We start from the raw sequence: 14,023 nt of genomic DNA on the forward strand, positions 1-14,023 counted from the left end.
GGGGGTGGGGGCTAGGACTCACTCAGTCGCTGTCTTAGAAGCCAAGCCTGCGTTACTTCCTACTGTGTCCCTGCCTCTCCAGAGACATAGTGAAGCCCTGGATAGTGGCTTCCGCTGCACAGTTTCTCTGGAGAGGCAGGGATGAAGTCCAGGTTAGTGGCCAGAATTGCATCCCTGCTGGAAGGGGATAGTATGTTCTGTGACAGGGTTGGGCTAGATGGCTATAGGAGAGTAATAAAAGGCAGATATATTAAGTAAGTAGATCCGTTTTCCCTGGGTAAGGTAACAGGGAAGGTTCTAGAACAATCAGGAACCTTCTGGAGACAATTAAGACAGACAGGCTGATTAGAACACCTGCAGCCAATCAAGAAGCTGCTAGAATCAATTAAGGCAGGCTAATCAGGGCACCTGGGTTTAAAAAAGGAGCTCACTTCAGTTTGTGGTGCATGTGCAAGGAGCTGGGAGCAAGAGGTGCTAGGAGCTGAGAGTGAGAACGCATACTGTTGGAGGACTGAGGAGTACAAGCATCATCAGACACCAGGAGGAAGGTCCTATAGTGAGGATAAAGAAGGTGTTGTGAGGAGGCCAGGGGGAAGTAGCCCAGGGAGGTGTAGCTGTTGCACAGCTGTTCCAGGAGGCACTCTAGACAGCTGCATTCCACAGGGCCCTGGGCTGGAACCTGGAGTAGAAGGCAGGTCCGGGTTCCCCCCAAATCCTCCCAACTCCTGGTCAGACACAGGAGGAGTTGACCTGGACTGTGAATTGAGAAAAACGGCCAAGCTGAGGGCTGCTGTGAAGCTCCAAGGCGAGCAAATCTGCCAATAAGCACAAGACCCATCAAGGTAGAGCAGGAACTTTGTCACAGTTCCCTTCCTTTCTCATGAACTGTCTCTCCTGCAGTGGCTGTTGACTCTGAATTGAGGTCTGCTTCAGTGTGGTGTGGGGCTCCTGCTCGATTCCTGCAGGAACTGCCATGGCAGGTCTGCTCCCTTGCATTGAATGCCCTGACTGAGCAGTGATGTACCCCATTAAGCTCCATCTCCATTCAGAGCACTCCCAGCAGGCCCAGTTGGGTGGAACCTCCTGTGTCCAGAGGTGCTCTTTAACCCTCTGTTCCCTGGTGGGGGGTTTGTACAGAAAGCCCATCAATGATCTCCATGGTCATTTCCCACACTTACCGACAATTTCTCTCCCTGGATTCTGCTATGTCTTCATCCCTTCTATTGGCCTTTGGATAGTGGGTGTAGGATAAACGTGAAGATCCCTTTGCCCCCAACTGGTTGCTGAAAGGGAAAAGGGAACTTTATCACTGCTCACTGTGGTCTTTTCTTGGGTGGAGGCACTCATGAGTCCCATACCTGTTATTGCTCAAACCAAACTTTTGCTCATTTCCCTCTTGTGCTTCTCAGGAAAATTGTAAACAGAAACAGAGGCACTTGGGCAGGTTGTAGACTCAGAAAGACAACTTTAGACAGTTTATCTTCACAATCATTAGGGCTAGGTTCTAATCCTGACTCTTCCATGCTTTGTGACCTTCAGCAAATCATTCAGTCTCACTGAGCTTCAGTTACCTATGCCCTTTGTTGAAAGAGGGTATTGCTTGCCTGAATTCATAAAAATGCTCATAACTTATACTTCCAAGTGTTTTGTCATTGTATTAAAGTATACTGTGTATGCTTATTATATATTACACACCAGAAACTATGTTAAAAGAACCCTGTTTGCAAAGTCAAGCACTCAAAAGTTAGGAAATGCCAGAACTGAGGCCTCACAGGAAACCTTAATTTGACCCACTTGTGTATATGCATGAATAATGATAATAATAATATTCTACATTTTTAAGTTCAACTTTCACAATAAAGAGATTGCACTACGATACCTGTATTAGGTGAATTAAAAAAATACTATTTCTTTTGATTTTTACAGTGCAAGTATTTGTAATAAAAAAAAAAATAAAGTGAGCACTCTACACTTTGTATTCAGTGTTTGTAATTGAAATCAATATATTTGAAAATGGCAAACACCCAAAAATATTTATATAAATGGTATTCTGTTATTGTTTAACAGCGGGAGTAATCACAATTAATTTGTTTAATTGTTTGACAGCCCTAATTAAAACATATTGGCTAACACACATCCTTTTTAAAGTACCCTTTTCCCTTCACAGGGCCTAAAATACACCCCCAGTTAACTGATTTGTTGACACTGGTCTCACAATCTGTTGAGTAACTTCTACATTTAATGTCTGCACTTACAATGAACACCTTACTATGTGCATCTTGTGGTGGTGGTAATGTATTCTCTTCTGAGGGGAGAAAATACAAATGATCAAGTATATTAAATCTAATGTAGGTGTGTTGTTATATACACCGTGAAGTAAGCTTTTTATGGCAGTGGGTTTTTAGTCCCAAATCTAAGTAGTTCTTTGACATATTCAATGCAAAGGCATGGTTCTTCCTTTCTTCTCTGCAGCTACATACTTGATTGATGAGTGCTATCTTTCCTTGAAGTTGCACCCACTCCACATTTCCTGGGCACAAATCTGACATCAGGAATTATAACATTCAAAAACCAGTAGGACAACACTTCAATCTCCCTGGTCACTCAATAACAGATCTAAAAGTGGCAATTCTTCAACAAAAAAACTTCAAAAACAGATTCCAACATGAAACTGCAGAACTGGAATTAATTTGCAAGCTGGGTACCATCAAATTAGACCTGAATAAAGACTGGGAGTAGTTGTCATTACAAAACCTAAACCTAATTTTCCCCCATACTAATTTACCCCTACTGTTACTCACACCTTCTTGTCAACTGTTGGAAATGGGCCATTCTCATTACCATTACATAAGTGATTTTTCCTCCCTTGATATCCTACTGTTAATTGAATTATCTCATTAGACTGACCTCCCACTTGGTAAGGCAACTCCCATCCTTTCTTGTGCTGTGTATTTATACCTGCTACTGTATTTTCCATTCCATGCATCTGATGAAGTGGGTTCTAGCACATGAAAGCTTATGCCAAAATAAATTTGTTAGTCTCTAAGGTGCCACAAGGACTCCACGTTGATTTTTGCAGATACAGACTAACATGGCTACCGCTCTGAAACGTGTTGTCAATTACTTTATTTTGTTGCTTCATGCTGTGTTCTTGTTTGATGCTTAAAAGAAGAGAAAAAACAAAACCTGTAGAATTGTGTTTTTTTCCAATAGAAGATCAGTTAGCTAAAATGAGGTTGAGGACTCTCAGATATTTCAGGAAGTTTAATGAAAAAGTTATGTTTAGGGACCATTCTTCTTGGAGTAATACCCTTGTGCTCTTTTTCATTCATTGTTTCATATTCATCTCTATGAAAAGTAAAACAGTTATTTAGAAGTTTCTGTTCCAGATGTTTGTTCTCTTCCTGTAGTCTGTAACTTTCTGAAATTGCAGAAGTTGATGATACAGAAAATTAGTTGGTTTTTTTTTTTTTTTTTACACTGTGGAATGGGAAATAAGGAACAAAACTGTAATTTTATTTTTAATGCAAAATTCCTTGTTAGTAATAGCGGGATTGTGGGGCAAAACAATGCAAAGATGGTTTTAAATAAATTGGCTTCTTAGTGGCATGAGTTGTGATGGATTAAGTTAGTAAAAATATAGAAGTTCTCATGTACTTTCTCTTTATATCAGCATTTGAAGGTGCTGATAAGTTTTACTGTCAACAGTATTTTTTTGCCACCTTCACTCAACCTCAAGAAGGTATTGTTTTGTCTAAGTTTATTTTCCTCCTACTTGATGAACTCTGGTCAGGAGCAGACATTCTTTTGCCAGAGTGTCTTACCGTAACTTATCCAGGTTTAGCCTCATAACCTTAATTATATGTGGAATGTGGAGAATGCTATATTATGTTTTTGCTTTAAACAAGATAGTGAACCCCTAATCACTTGGTTCAAGTATTAAAACATTCCTTGCAGCTTCAGTATTTGGTTTGACCAATGTAACTTGGTTATAGAAAACTAATGTAAACCATCAACATGTTTCAAATGAATACCCTTTTGTTCAGTTTTATCTTCCTCCTGTCTGCTGCAGCTTTCTTTTTGGGTGAACTTTCATTATTAATGATGTATTTAAAGTTTTTTGTTTTTCTTTCTTCCTTCAGGACCAGTATTAAAATGTTAAAAGCAGTATTAAAAAAGAGCCAAGAAGGTGCAAAGGGGAGCAAAAAAGAATCTGGTATGAATATTTAAATATTGCTATACTGTAGATCTCATCATAACTCATGAATTCAGCATTTTTGTAAATTGATATTTTAATAGTATTTTCTTAAGGAAATTACAATTCTTTAAGTATATTTAAATAGAGTTGAATTATTTTAAGAGTCAAGACATATTAATGATGAAAAAATTACTTATATTATTTTAGATAAAAATTGTTGATAAATACCTGTTTTAGACATTTGCTCTAAGTAACTAAATATTGTTTGAGATATTATGTCCCAATGTGTACTTGATATAGTACTGTCTGAAATCCATAAAAAAGTCTTTCTTTTACTTTTTGTAAATTATACCCAATGCCATAAACCCACTAATTCGCTAGTTGTCCATAGTTAAAGCTAGGATTTAGTCATGGTCAAAACATTTAGACTTTTTAGTAAAAGTCATGGACAGGTCATGGGCAATAAACAAAAATTCACGGCCCGTGACCTGTCCATGACTTGTACTATAAATACCCCCTGACTAAATCTTAGCTGCGGGACAGGGTGTGTGTGTGTGTGTGTGTGTGTGTGTGTGTGTGTGTGTGTGTGTGTGTGTGTGTGTGTGCGTGCGCGCTGCTCTGTGGAGGGCTGGGGTATGTGTGAGCTGCTCTGGGGGCGGGGGGTTCTGCTCTGGGGGCAGACCCAGGGGTCACTGACACCAGCTTCTCGGGGCCACTGAGGCCAGAGGCACCAGCTGATGGAGGCCACTGAGCAACGGCTGCTCCCGGCATCCCTGGGACCACTGCTCAGGTGATCCCCGGGGCGAGCTGCACTGGGGCTGCCTGAGCAGTGGACAGTGCAGCTAGCCCCAGGAACACTTCAGGGCACTAGTGTGGCTGGCCCCAGGGCTGCCCAAGCGGCTGGCTGTGAAGCTGTTCCAACAGCGGCCGGTATGGCTGTCCCCAGGCCAAGCTGCTTGGGCGGCCGTGGGGTCAGCCATACTGGCTAATTCCAAAGTCATGGAGGTTGTGGAAAGTCATGGAATTGATAGGGTTGCCAATTTTTTGATTGCAGAAAACAGAACACTCATTCCCTGAGGCCCCGCCCCTTTCTCACTCCATACCCCCTCCCTCCGTTGCTCACTATCCCCCACCCTCCTCATTCGCTCATTTCCACTGGGATGGGGCAGGGGATTGGGGTGCTGGAGGGGGTGAGGGCTCTGGCATTCGGCCAGGGATGAGGGGTTTGGGGTAAGAGAGGGGACTCAGGGCAGGGGGTTGGGGTGTGAGGGGGAGGGCTCTGGCTGGGGGTGCGGGCTCTGGCGTGGGGCTGGGGATGAGGGGTTTGGGGTGCAGGAGGGGGCTCTGGGCTGAGGCCGAGGGGTTCAGAGCATGGGAGGGGGCTCCAGGCTGGGGCAGGAGCGTGGGAGGGGGTGAGGGCTCTGGCTGGGTGTGTGTGTGCTCTGGGGTGGGGCCGAGGGGTTTGAAGTGCGGGGGTGGAGTGGGGTGCAGGATGGGGTTCAGGGTGTGGGGTAGGCTATGGGTGGTGCTTACCTGAGGCAGCTCTTGGAAGGGGCAACATTCCTCTGGCCCCTAGGTGCAGGGGCAGCCAGGGAGGCTCTGCATGCTGCCCTCACCAGCAGGCACCGCCCCCGCAGCTCCTGTTGGCTGTGGTTCCCAGCCAGTGGGAGCTGCGGAGCCAGTGCTCAGGGCAGGGACGGCACGTGGAGCCTCTCTGGCTGCCTCTGCGGCTAGGGGCTACAGGGATGTGTTGCTGCTTCCTGTGAGCTGCGTGGAGCGAGAGCAGGCAGGGAGCCTGCCTTAGGCCCACTGCGCTGCTGACTGGACTTTTAAAGGCCCGGTCAGCGGTGCTGACTGGAGCCTCCAAAGTCCCTTTTTGACCAGGCGTCTAGGTGCTTGATTTCTGATTTGCAGAAGTGCTGAGCACTAATGATTGCAACTGAAGTTTATAGGTTCAAATTGCTATATAATGCTAAATATTCTGGAAAAATGACATCCTAGGTGTGTCAAATTGGGCACTCAAAATTACTGTATACTTTTTGACCTTAATTTCTCTGTGACTCACTGTACTATCAGTAAAATAAGAATATTATCCCTTCATCTCACAGGTGTGTTTTGAAAATAAATTAATTAGTATTTGTGAAGCATTCAGATACTTTAGTGATGAGTGCCATAGAGAGCCCATAAGGAAATTAATAATTCTGTCAACAGAGCAGAGTTTGAAGTAGCAGGTGTCCGGTAAATAAGGCATGCAGCCACACATCGAACAAGAATAAAACAAAATACTGAATACACCGCAGGCAAGCACCATCCATCCTGCACTGTCAATAAGGCAAGGGTCCTGTGAAAAAAGTAGTATATGATCATATAATTGGACTGTATCATAATGCATATGTACAAGGGAACAAAATTTAAAGTGACATGGACAACCTTAATTCTGGTTTTTCCTAACATTTGGGTGCTTGACTTTTCAACCTTTAATGTTCTATTCATATAGCTTTTTGTATGTATTTTCCTAGCTGCTTCTTTTTTTTTTTTTTTTTTTTTTTTTTTTTTTTTTTTTTTGTTAAGAAAACTGGAAAAAACAAGAAATACCATCCTGTGGTATAATATGATATAGGTCATCAGAAGGGCTGGAACTTTTATCACTTGAGCTAATGGAGTAACTGATCATTATCCTCTTTGGACCAATACCAGATGGAGATGGAATGTTATGCCAGTGGGTTTCAAAGACATTTGTTAATCGCAGAGAAACTGTGAAATTCGGGGATCTTGGGTTCCATTCTAAACTCCAGAGGTGAATATGATCTGCTGGTACAGCTTTTCTGCCCATTTTCCCCTGAGCTTGACCCTTTCTGCTATGTCCCGTCCAACTTGTCCCAGTCTTGTCTCTCCCTTCCCCACTTGCGTCTTGTCCCACTCTTTTTTCTCTATTCCCCAAGCTTCTGATCCCGGACTCCTTGCTTAGTAAGTCCTAATTTCACCCCTCCAGACTCCATATCCCAAACCTAGTCGTCCCCAATCTCCCCTCCACCCCACTCCCAAACTCCTTGCCCATCTAGTCCCAGTTCTCTCCTTCTCCCCCTCATTTGTTTCTTTCTCCCTCCATGGTCTCCAGTCATGTGCTCCCACACCCAAGTTTCTCATCCCCATTGGTTCCAAGTCCCTGTGTCGCTTCTTGGACTTCTCATTCAGGCCCTTGCCTCCCCTGGCTCCATGTCCCACTCTGTTTTACCAGCCAGTCCCAGTTATCCCTCATACAGCCTGTCTCCTTGTCAGATCTATCTCCCCTTTCTGGCTCACTGATTACTTGTCTCAGTTTTCTTGCCTGGCAACTCCCAGTGCGCTCCCCCCCAGTTCTCATCTGTCCCGCTTCCTGCCCCCAATTTAACTCCCTGGCTCCCAGATGTAGTTTTCATGCCATCCTCTAGTCCCGGTTCTTGCTCCTCTCCCTTCTCATCCTAATCTGCCCTAACCCTCCTGCGCAATGCTCTAGATCCTATTTTTGTCCCCTTTGCATTTGAATTAGATGGTTTCATCCTCCGTGCTGCCTGTGTGCCAACATGGAGTTCATAGAGCATAGGAGAGACAGGCTCCCTGCTCAGTTCAGTGCCCAAACTCATCCCCACAACCCAAAGCAGCCATTACAGGGAAAATATGACTTAGCTACTGATCTGGAGGAAGCATGTTGAGTCACTCTGTGGGGATGGCACATGTACAGTCTGGTCACATGTAGGAGCTCTGAGGGGAACATGCTTAGTGAGGATGGAAGCTTCAGAGGTTATAGCTGTTAAACTCTAGTAAGGCTCTAAACTCTAGCGAGTCTCTACTTTAGTTTAAAACTTGCCCAAATTTGGGCACATTTTCCTTGGGATAGTAAAAGGCACATTCCCGACAAAAAGGCCACCCCCTGCCAAATTTCAGTGTCTGTGCTCCAAAATACAGGGGATCTAGAGTTTGTCATGGAAATGGTCACCAGAATTTTTTTAATGTTTGAAGAACAATGTATTTTGTTCTTGGCTCTTTCTCAAGAGGTTCTCTTTTTGAACCATTTTGGCTGAAATTTTCCAAACAGCAAAACAGCAACCAAAAAAAAAAAAAAAAAAAACAACCCCCAACAACAAAAAAAAATCCCAGCCTGAGTCAGGCATGTGGAATGGATGATAATTTTACCCCAAATGGTTAAAATTAAGCAAAACTAAAAGCAAACAAAACAGGGTCTTATAATGGGAAGAGTCAGGCCATCTTTTATAAGCAGTGCTGCCAGCCCCCGTATAGGCCAGTGCAACATTCACAGTCTTTAATCTAATTAGTTAGCTTTTTTTAGACACATACTTTGCCTATTATGACATACATTTCATTCTCATGGGTGGATGGCATGATGCATTTTAAATTATGCAACTCAGTTTTGTAGTAAAATGTTGAGGTTCTTAGTACTTTCACCATCTGCTTAGCACTTTTGTAATAAACAGGAGATATCAGTGAGGTTTTTATCAGCTCATCCTACTTGCTCCATCTTTCCTCGGAGGTTTGATTTTTAACCTGATACAAGCAGTAAGTCTTCCAATGGATCTGTAGCCATTAATTCTTGTGGGCAACACTTCTAAAGTGGGTATTTGTTTGTGCAGCCATAGTGATTGCACCAGCTGTACCCAGCAACAGTTCAACACAGTAGGTGAGTAATGTGAAACTGCAGGATTAGTTAGTTAGACAGAATATAATTACATATATTGTGATTTGTTCAGAACACTCCAATTAATGCCATTGGTTTTGAGAATGGTTTTACATCATCTCTTCAAAGAAGCAGTCATTAAATCACAAACTCCGCCCCTTCAACTCCCCAGTGTCATAGTGGGGCATTGGTTAAATAGGTAACAATCTTCCTTTTGATTATTATTATTCTATTTCTTATTGGGGGGGGCTGTGGCAGTTGATACGCTTAAAGTTTAGAACTTCTGGCATAATATGGTTATTCAGACTCAACCTGGTGAATTTTTTTTTATCCTTGTGGTTTATACGGTTTTCTGTTAGATACCATAAGTGATTCAATAAGTATAGGCTTATTGTATTCCTTAGATCCACTCATCCAGTTGAGTTGGCTTCTCTTTTACAAGGTCAAGCAGACTGAAGCAACTCGTAGAATATTCAAAATTTCATGTAACAGCAACTACGGTCTCATTCTATTTAATTGTGAGACCTCTGTTTTGAACTGCTTATATTCTTGAATGTATTTCTCATTTAAAGTAATATCTAATTAGTAGTAGAGGAGCATATTTTTCCTCTACCTATCTAAGACATTTCTTGCATTTTTTGACTTGAGTGTGAAAGGAAACAGGCCAACAATATCGTTTTAAGTAGGGCTGGATTAATCCCGCCATTAAAAAAAAAAAATTAATCGTGATTAATCACGTTTAATCGCACTGTTAAACAATAATAGAATACCATTTATTTAAATATTTTTTGGATATTTTCTACATTTTCAAATATATTGATTTCAATTACAACACAGAATTCAGAGTGTACAGTTCTCACTTTATATTATTTTTTATTTCAAATATTTGCACTGTAAAAAACAAAAGAAATGGTATTTTTCAGTTCACCTAATACCAATACTGTAGTGCAATATCTTTATCATGAAAGGTGAATTTACAAATTTGGAATTATGTACAAAAAAATAACTGCACCCTAAAACAAAACAATGTAAACCTTTAGGGCCTACAAGTCCACTCAGTCCTACTTCTTGTTCAGCCAATCGCTCAAAAAAGTTTTACATTTGTAGGAGATAATGCTGCCCATTTCTTGTTTACAGTGTCCCCTGAAAGTAAGAACAGGTGTTCTCATGGCAGTATTGTAGTTGGCGTCACAAGATATTTACGCGCCAGATGCACTAAAGATTCATATGTCCCTTCATGCTTCAACCACCGTTCCAGAGGACATGTCCTTGCCAATAACAGGTTCTGCTCGATAACGATCCAAAGTGATGCAGACTGACACGCCTTCATTTTCATTATCTGAGTCAGATGCCACCAGCAGAAAGTTGATTTTCTTTTTTGATGGTTCGGTTCTGAAGTTTCTGCATTGGAATGTTGCTCTTTTAATTCCTCTGAAATCATGTTCCACCTCCTCCCTCTCAGATTTTGGAAGGCACTTCAGATTCTTAAACCTTGGGTCGAGTGCTGTAGCTATTTTTAGAAATCTCACATTGGTACCTTCTTTGTGTTTTGTGAAATCTGCAGTGAAAGTGTTCTTAAAACGAACAACATGTGCTGGGTCATCACTCAAGACTGCTATAACATGAAATATATGGCAGAATGCAGTAAAACAGAGCAGGAGACATACAATTCTCCCCAGAAATTTAATGAAACAGATTTTTTTTTAACACGCATGATCAGCATGGAAGTATGTCCTCTGGAAGCATGAAGGAGCATACGAATGTTTAGCATATCTGGCACATAAATACATTGCAAGGCTGGCTACAAAAGTGCCATGTGAATGCCTGTTCTTACTTTCAGGTGACATTGTAAATAATAAAAACAATGAGGAGTCCTTGTGGCACCTTAGAGACTAACAAATTTATTTCAGCATAAGCTTTCGTGGGCTAGAACCCACTTCATCGGGTGCATGGAGTGAAAATACAGGAGCAGATATAAATACATAAATTGATGGAGGGTTGCAAATTTAAATAATAAGTGGGCAGCATTATTTCCAGTAAATGTAAACCAAGTTGTTTTTCTGAGCGATTGGCTGAACAAGAAGTAGGACTGAGTGGACTTGTAGGCCCTAAAGGTTTACATTGTTTTGTTTTTGAGTGCAGTTATATAACACACAAAAAATCTACATTTGCAAGTTACACTTTCATGATAAAGAGATTGTTCTACAGTACTTGTATGAGGTGAATTGAAAAATACTATCTTTTATCATTTTTTACAGTGCAAATATTTGTAATAAAAATAATAAAATAAAGTGAGCACTATACACTTTGTATTCTGTGGTATAATAGAAATCAATATATTTGAAAACGTGGAAACATCGAAAAATATTTAATAAATTTCAATTGGTATTCTATTGAACAGTGTGATTAAAAGTTTGATTAATTTTTTTAATTTCGATTAATTTTGAGTTAATTGCTGGCGTTAACTGCAATTAATCGACATCCCTTCATTTAAGTATTCTCGACTTCTAAATTGTCAGCCTTATGAATCTCTCCCCCACCCCCACCCCACACACACCTATGCATGCATACACACTACCCTCTTTTTTTATTTAGTAAATTATGTAAACCTCCACCTCTTCAATTTGGAGTTTTTAGAATAATGAAGTTGTGTTGCCAGTCACCTTCATAGGTGATTTCAAAAACTGATTTAAGAACCAAGCTGTGTCTCTTGGCATCAAAAGAGACTACTTAAAAAAAAAAATCATCTTGTGCAAAAATCCATCCATCTGATGGGCAATATATTCTCTGGGAACTAAAGAAAATTCTTGTGAAAATCATATGAAATCCACATTTCCCAATGTGGTCTCTTTCTAAGTGATATAATGGTGAGAGCCATTCTGGAATAGAAGAAAAAATTGACAGCTGGATCAAAGACATCAAGAAATGATCCCAGTGCAAGACCAAAGACATCCTGTCAACTTTCTGTGTTGATGTTGCTGCTAACTTGAAGTCAACAGCTGGCTTTGTTTAAATATAATGGCTTATAGATTCCTGTGCTAAGGCCCTGATTGGTAGATTTTCCATCTGCCCTTAATCCAATTTCCATCTCAATATTTTAAAGAAAAGTTAGGCTGTTTGGAATGGAGACTAGACCAGGCTCTGTTAAAGGCTGAAGCTTGAGACGCATTTCTCCTTTAAGTGGGTTAGAAAAAAATATTTTGGTACCTTACCCCATCTGTCTGGATTGGTGTATGCAGAATGCAGATTTCATCCCTTTACAAACACAGCTCTACTTCTCTCCTGAAAATTGGTCTTACAAGAAATCAAAGAGCTCTATTTTTATCAGTCCAGTGTTATGAGTCATCAGTTGGGCAAAAAGAAAAGGAGTACTTGTGGCACCTTAGAGACTAACAAATTTATTAGAGCATAAGCTTTCGTGAGCTACAGCTCACTTCATCAGATGCATTTGGTGGAAAAAACAGAGGGGAGATTGATATACACACACACAGAGAACATGAAACAATGGGTTTATCATACACACTGTAAGGAGATTGATCGCTTAAGATAAGCCATCACCAGCAGCAGGTGGGGGAAAGGAGGAAAACCTTTCATGGTAACAAGCAAGGTAGGCTATTTCCAGCAGTTAACAAGAATATCTGAGGAACAGGTGGGGGGTGGGGTGGGGTGGAAGGGAGAAATACCATGGGGAAATAGTTTTACTTTGTGTAATGACTCATCCATTCCCAGTCCCTATTCAAGCCTAAATTAATTGTATCCAGTTTGCAAATTAATTCCAATTCAGCAGTCTCTCGTTGGAGTCTGTTTTTGAAGCTTTTTTGTTGAAGGATAGCCACTCTTAGGTCTGTAATCGAGTGACCGGAGAGATTGAAGTGTTCTCCAACTGGTTTTTGAATATTATAATTCTTGACGTCTGATTTGTGTCCATTTATTCTTTTACGTAGAGACTGTCCAGTTTGACCAATGTACATGGCAGAGGGGCATTGCTGGCACATGATAGCATATATCACATTGGTAGATGCGCAGGTGAACGAGCCTCTGATAGTGTGGCTGATGTGATTAGGCCCTATGATGGTGTCCCCTGAATAGATATGTGGACAGAGTTGGCTTTGTTCAAGGATAGGTTCCTGGGTTGGTGGTTCTGTTGTGTGGCGTGTGGTTGCTGGTGAGTATTTGCTTCAGATTGGGAGGATGTCTGTAAGCAAGGACTGGCCTGTCTCCCAAGATCTGTGAGAGTGATGGGTCGTCCTTCAGGATAGGTTGTAGATCCTTGATGATGCGTTGGAGAGGTTTTAGTTGGGGGCTGAAGGTGATGGCTAGTGGCGTTCTGTTATTTTCTTTATCAGTTGGGCAGAGTCTGCTGATTAAAGTCTAGACCAGGGGTTGGCAACCTTTCAGAAGTGGTGTGCCGAGTCTTCATTTATTCATTCTAATTTAAGGTTTCGCATACCAGTAATGCCTTCTAAAAATGGTAAAATGTATCTTTCTATAAGTCCATAATATTTAACTAAACTATTGTTGTATGTAAAGTAAATAAGGTTTTTAAAATGTTTAAGAAGCTTCATTTAAAATTAAATTAAAATGCAGATCTTATCAGTTTAGTGTGAGCCTTGCCCTTACTTTTCCTTGCTGAGTTTTCCAATGTCTGGCATGTATTTGAATACTTTAAGCTGCACACAGGCTTCTGAGTGATCAGTTGTTAACTGGCTCCGAGAGGGACTGAGGACAGATTTCATGTGTGAAAATACTGGTTCACGCAAGTATGTGGATTCAAATGCTGAAAGCATTGCAAACGCAGTTTTCTTCAAACAGTTAAATTTCACTGGCAGGGACGTCCAGCAGGTCAGAATAGAGGCCCCGTGATCTCTCTTGGTAGCTTCAAGTGCACTCTGCAGATCTCCCAACTTTGATGCCCACAATTCTAAGCTTTTTAACTGAATGAGCTGCATTTCGAAATCTTCAGCACCCATCTACTGAAATACAGACAAATCCAAGTCGCTTTCATTGAACTTTTCAGGTTTAATTAGAAAAGAAAGCATTGGGTCAAATTGCTGGAAATGTTGAAATCTGCCAGAAAATTCTGATTCTAATTCTTGCATGTACATTCTAATCTCAATATCAAATGCAGTGCGCTGTTCCACGTGGCGTGATAG

The 14,023-nt window shown here is 41.3% G+C and overlaps 1 protein-coding gene across 1 annotated transcript in view; it reads left to right on the forward strand.

The window, feature by feature from the left end:
• Positions 1 to 14,023, forward strand: part of TANC1 (tetratricopeptide repeat, ankyrin repeat and coiled-coil containing 1) — a 212,023-nt gene that overhangs the window by 43,550 nt on the left and 154,450 nt on the right. Inside the window, 1 exon segment of the mRNA XM_038421221.2 lies at positions 4,143 to 4,216. Coding sequence (XP_038277149.2) covers positions 4,143 to 4,216 — 74 coding nt within the window.

Source organism: Dermochelys coriacea, chromosome 11, assembly GCF_009764565.3.
Source record: "Dermochelys coriacea isolate rDerCor1 chromosome 11, rDerCor1.pri.v4, whole genome shotgun sequence".
Lineage (NCBI taxonomy): Eukaryota > Metazoa > Chordata > Testudines > Dermochelyidae > Dermochelys > Dermochelys coriacea.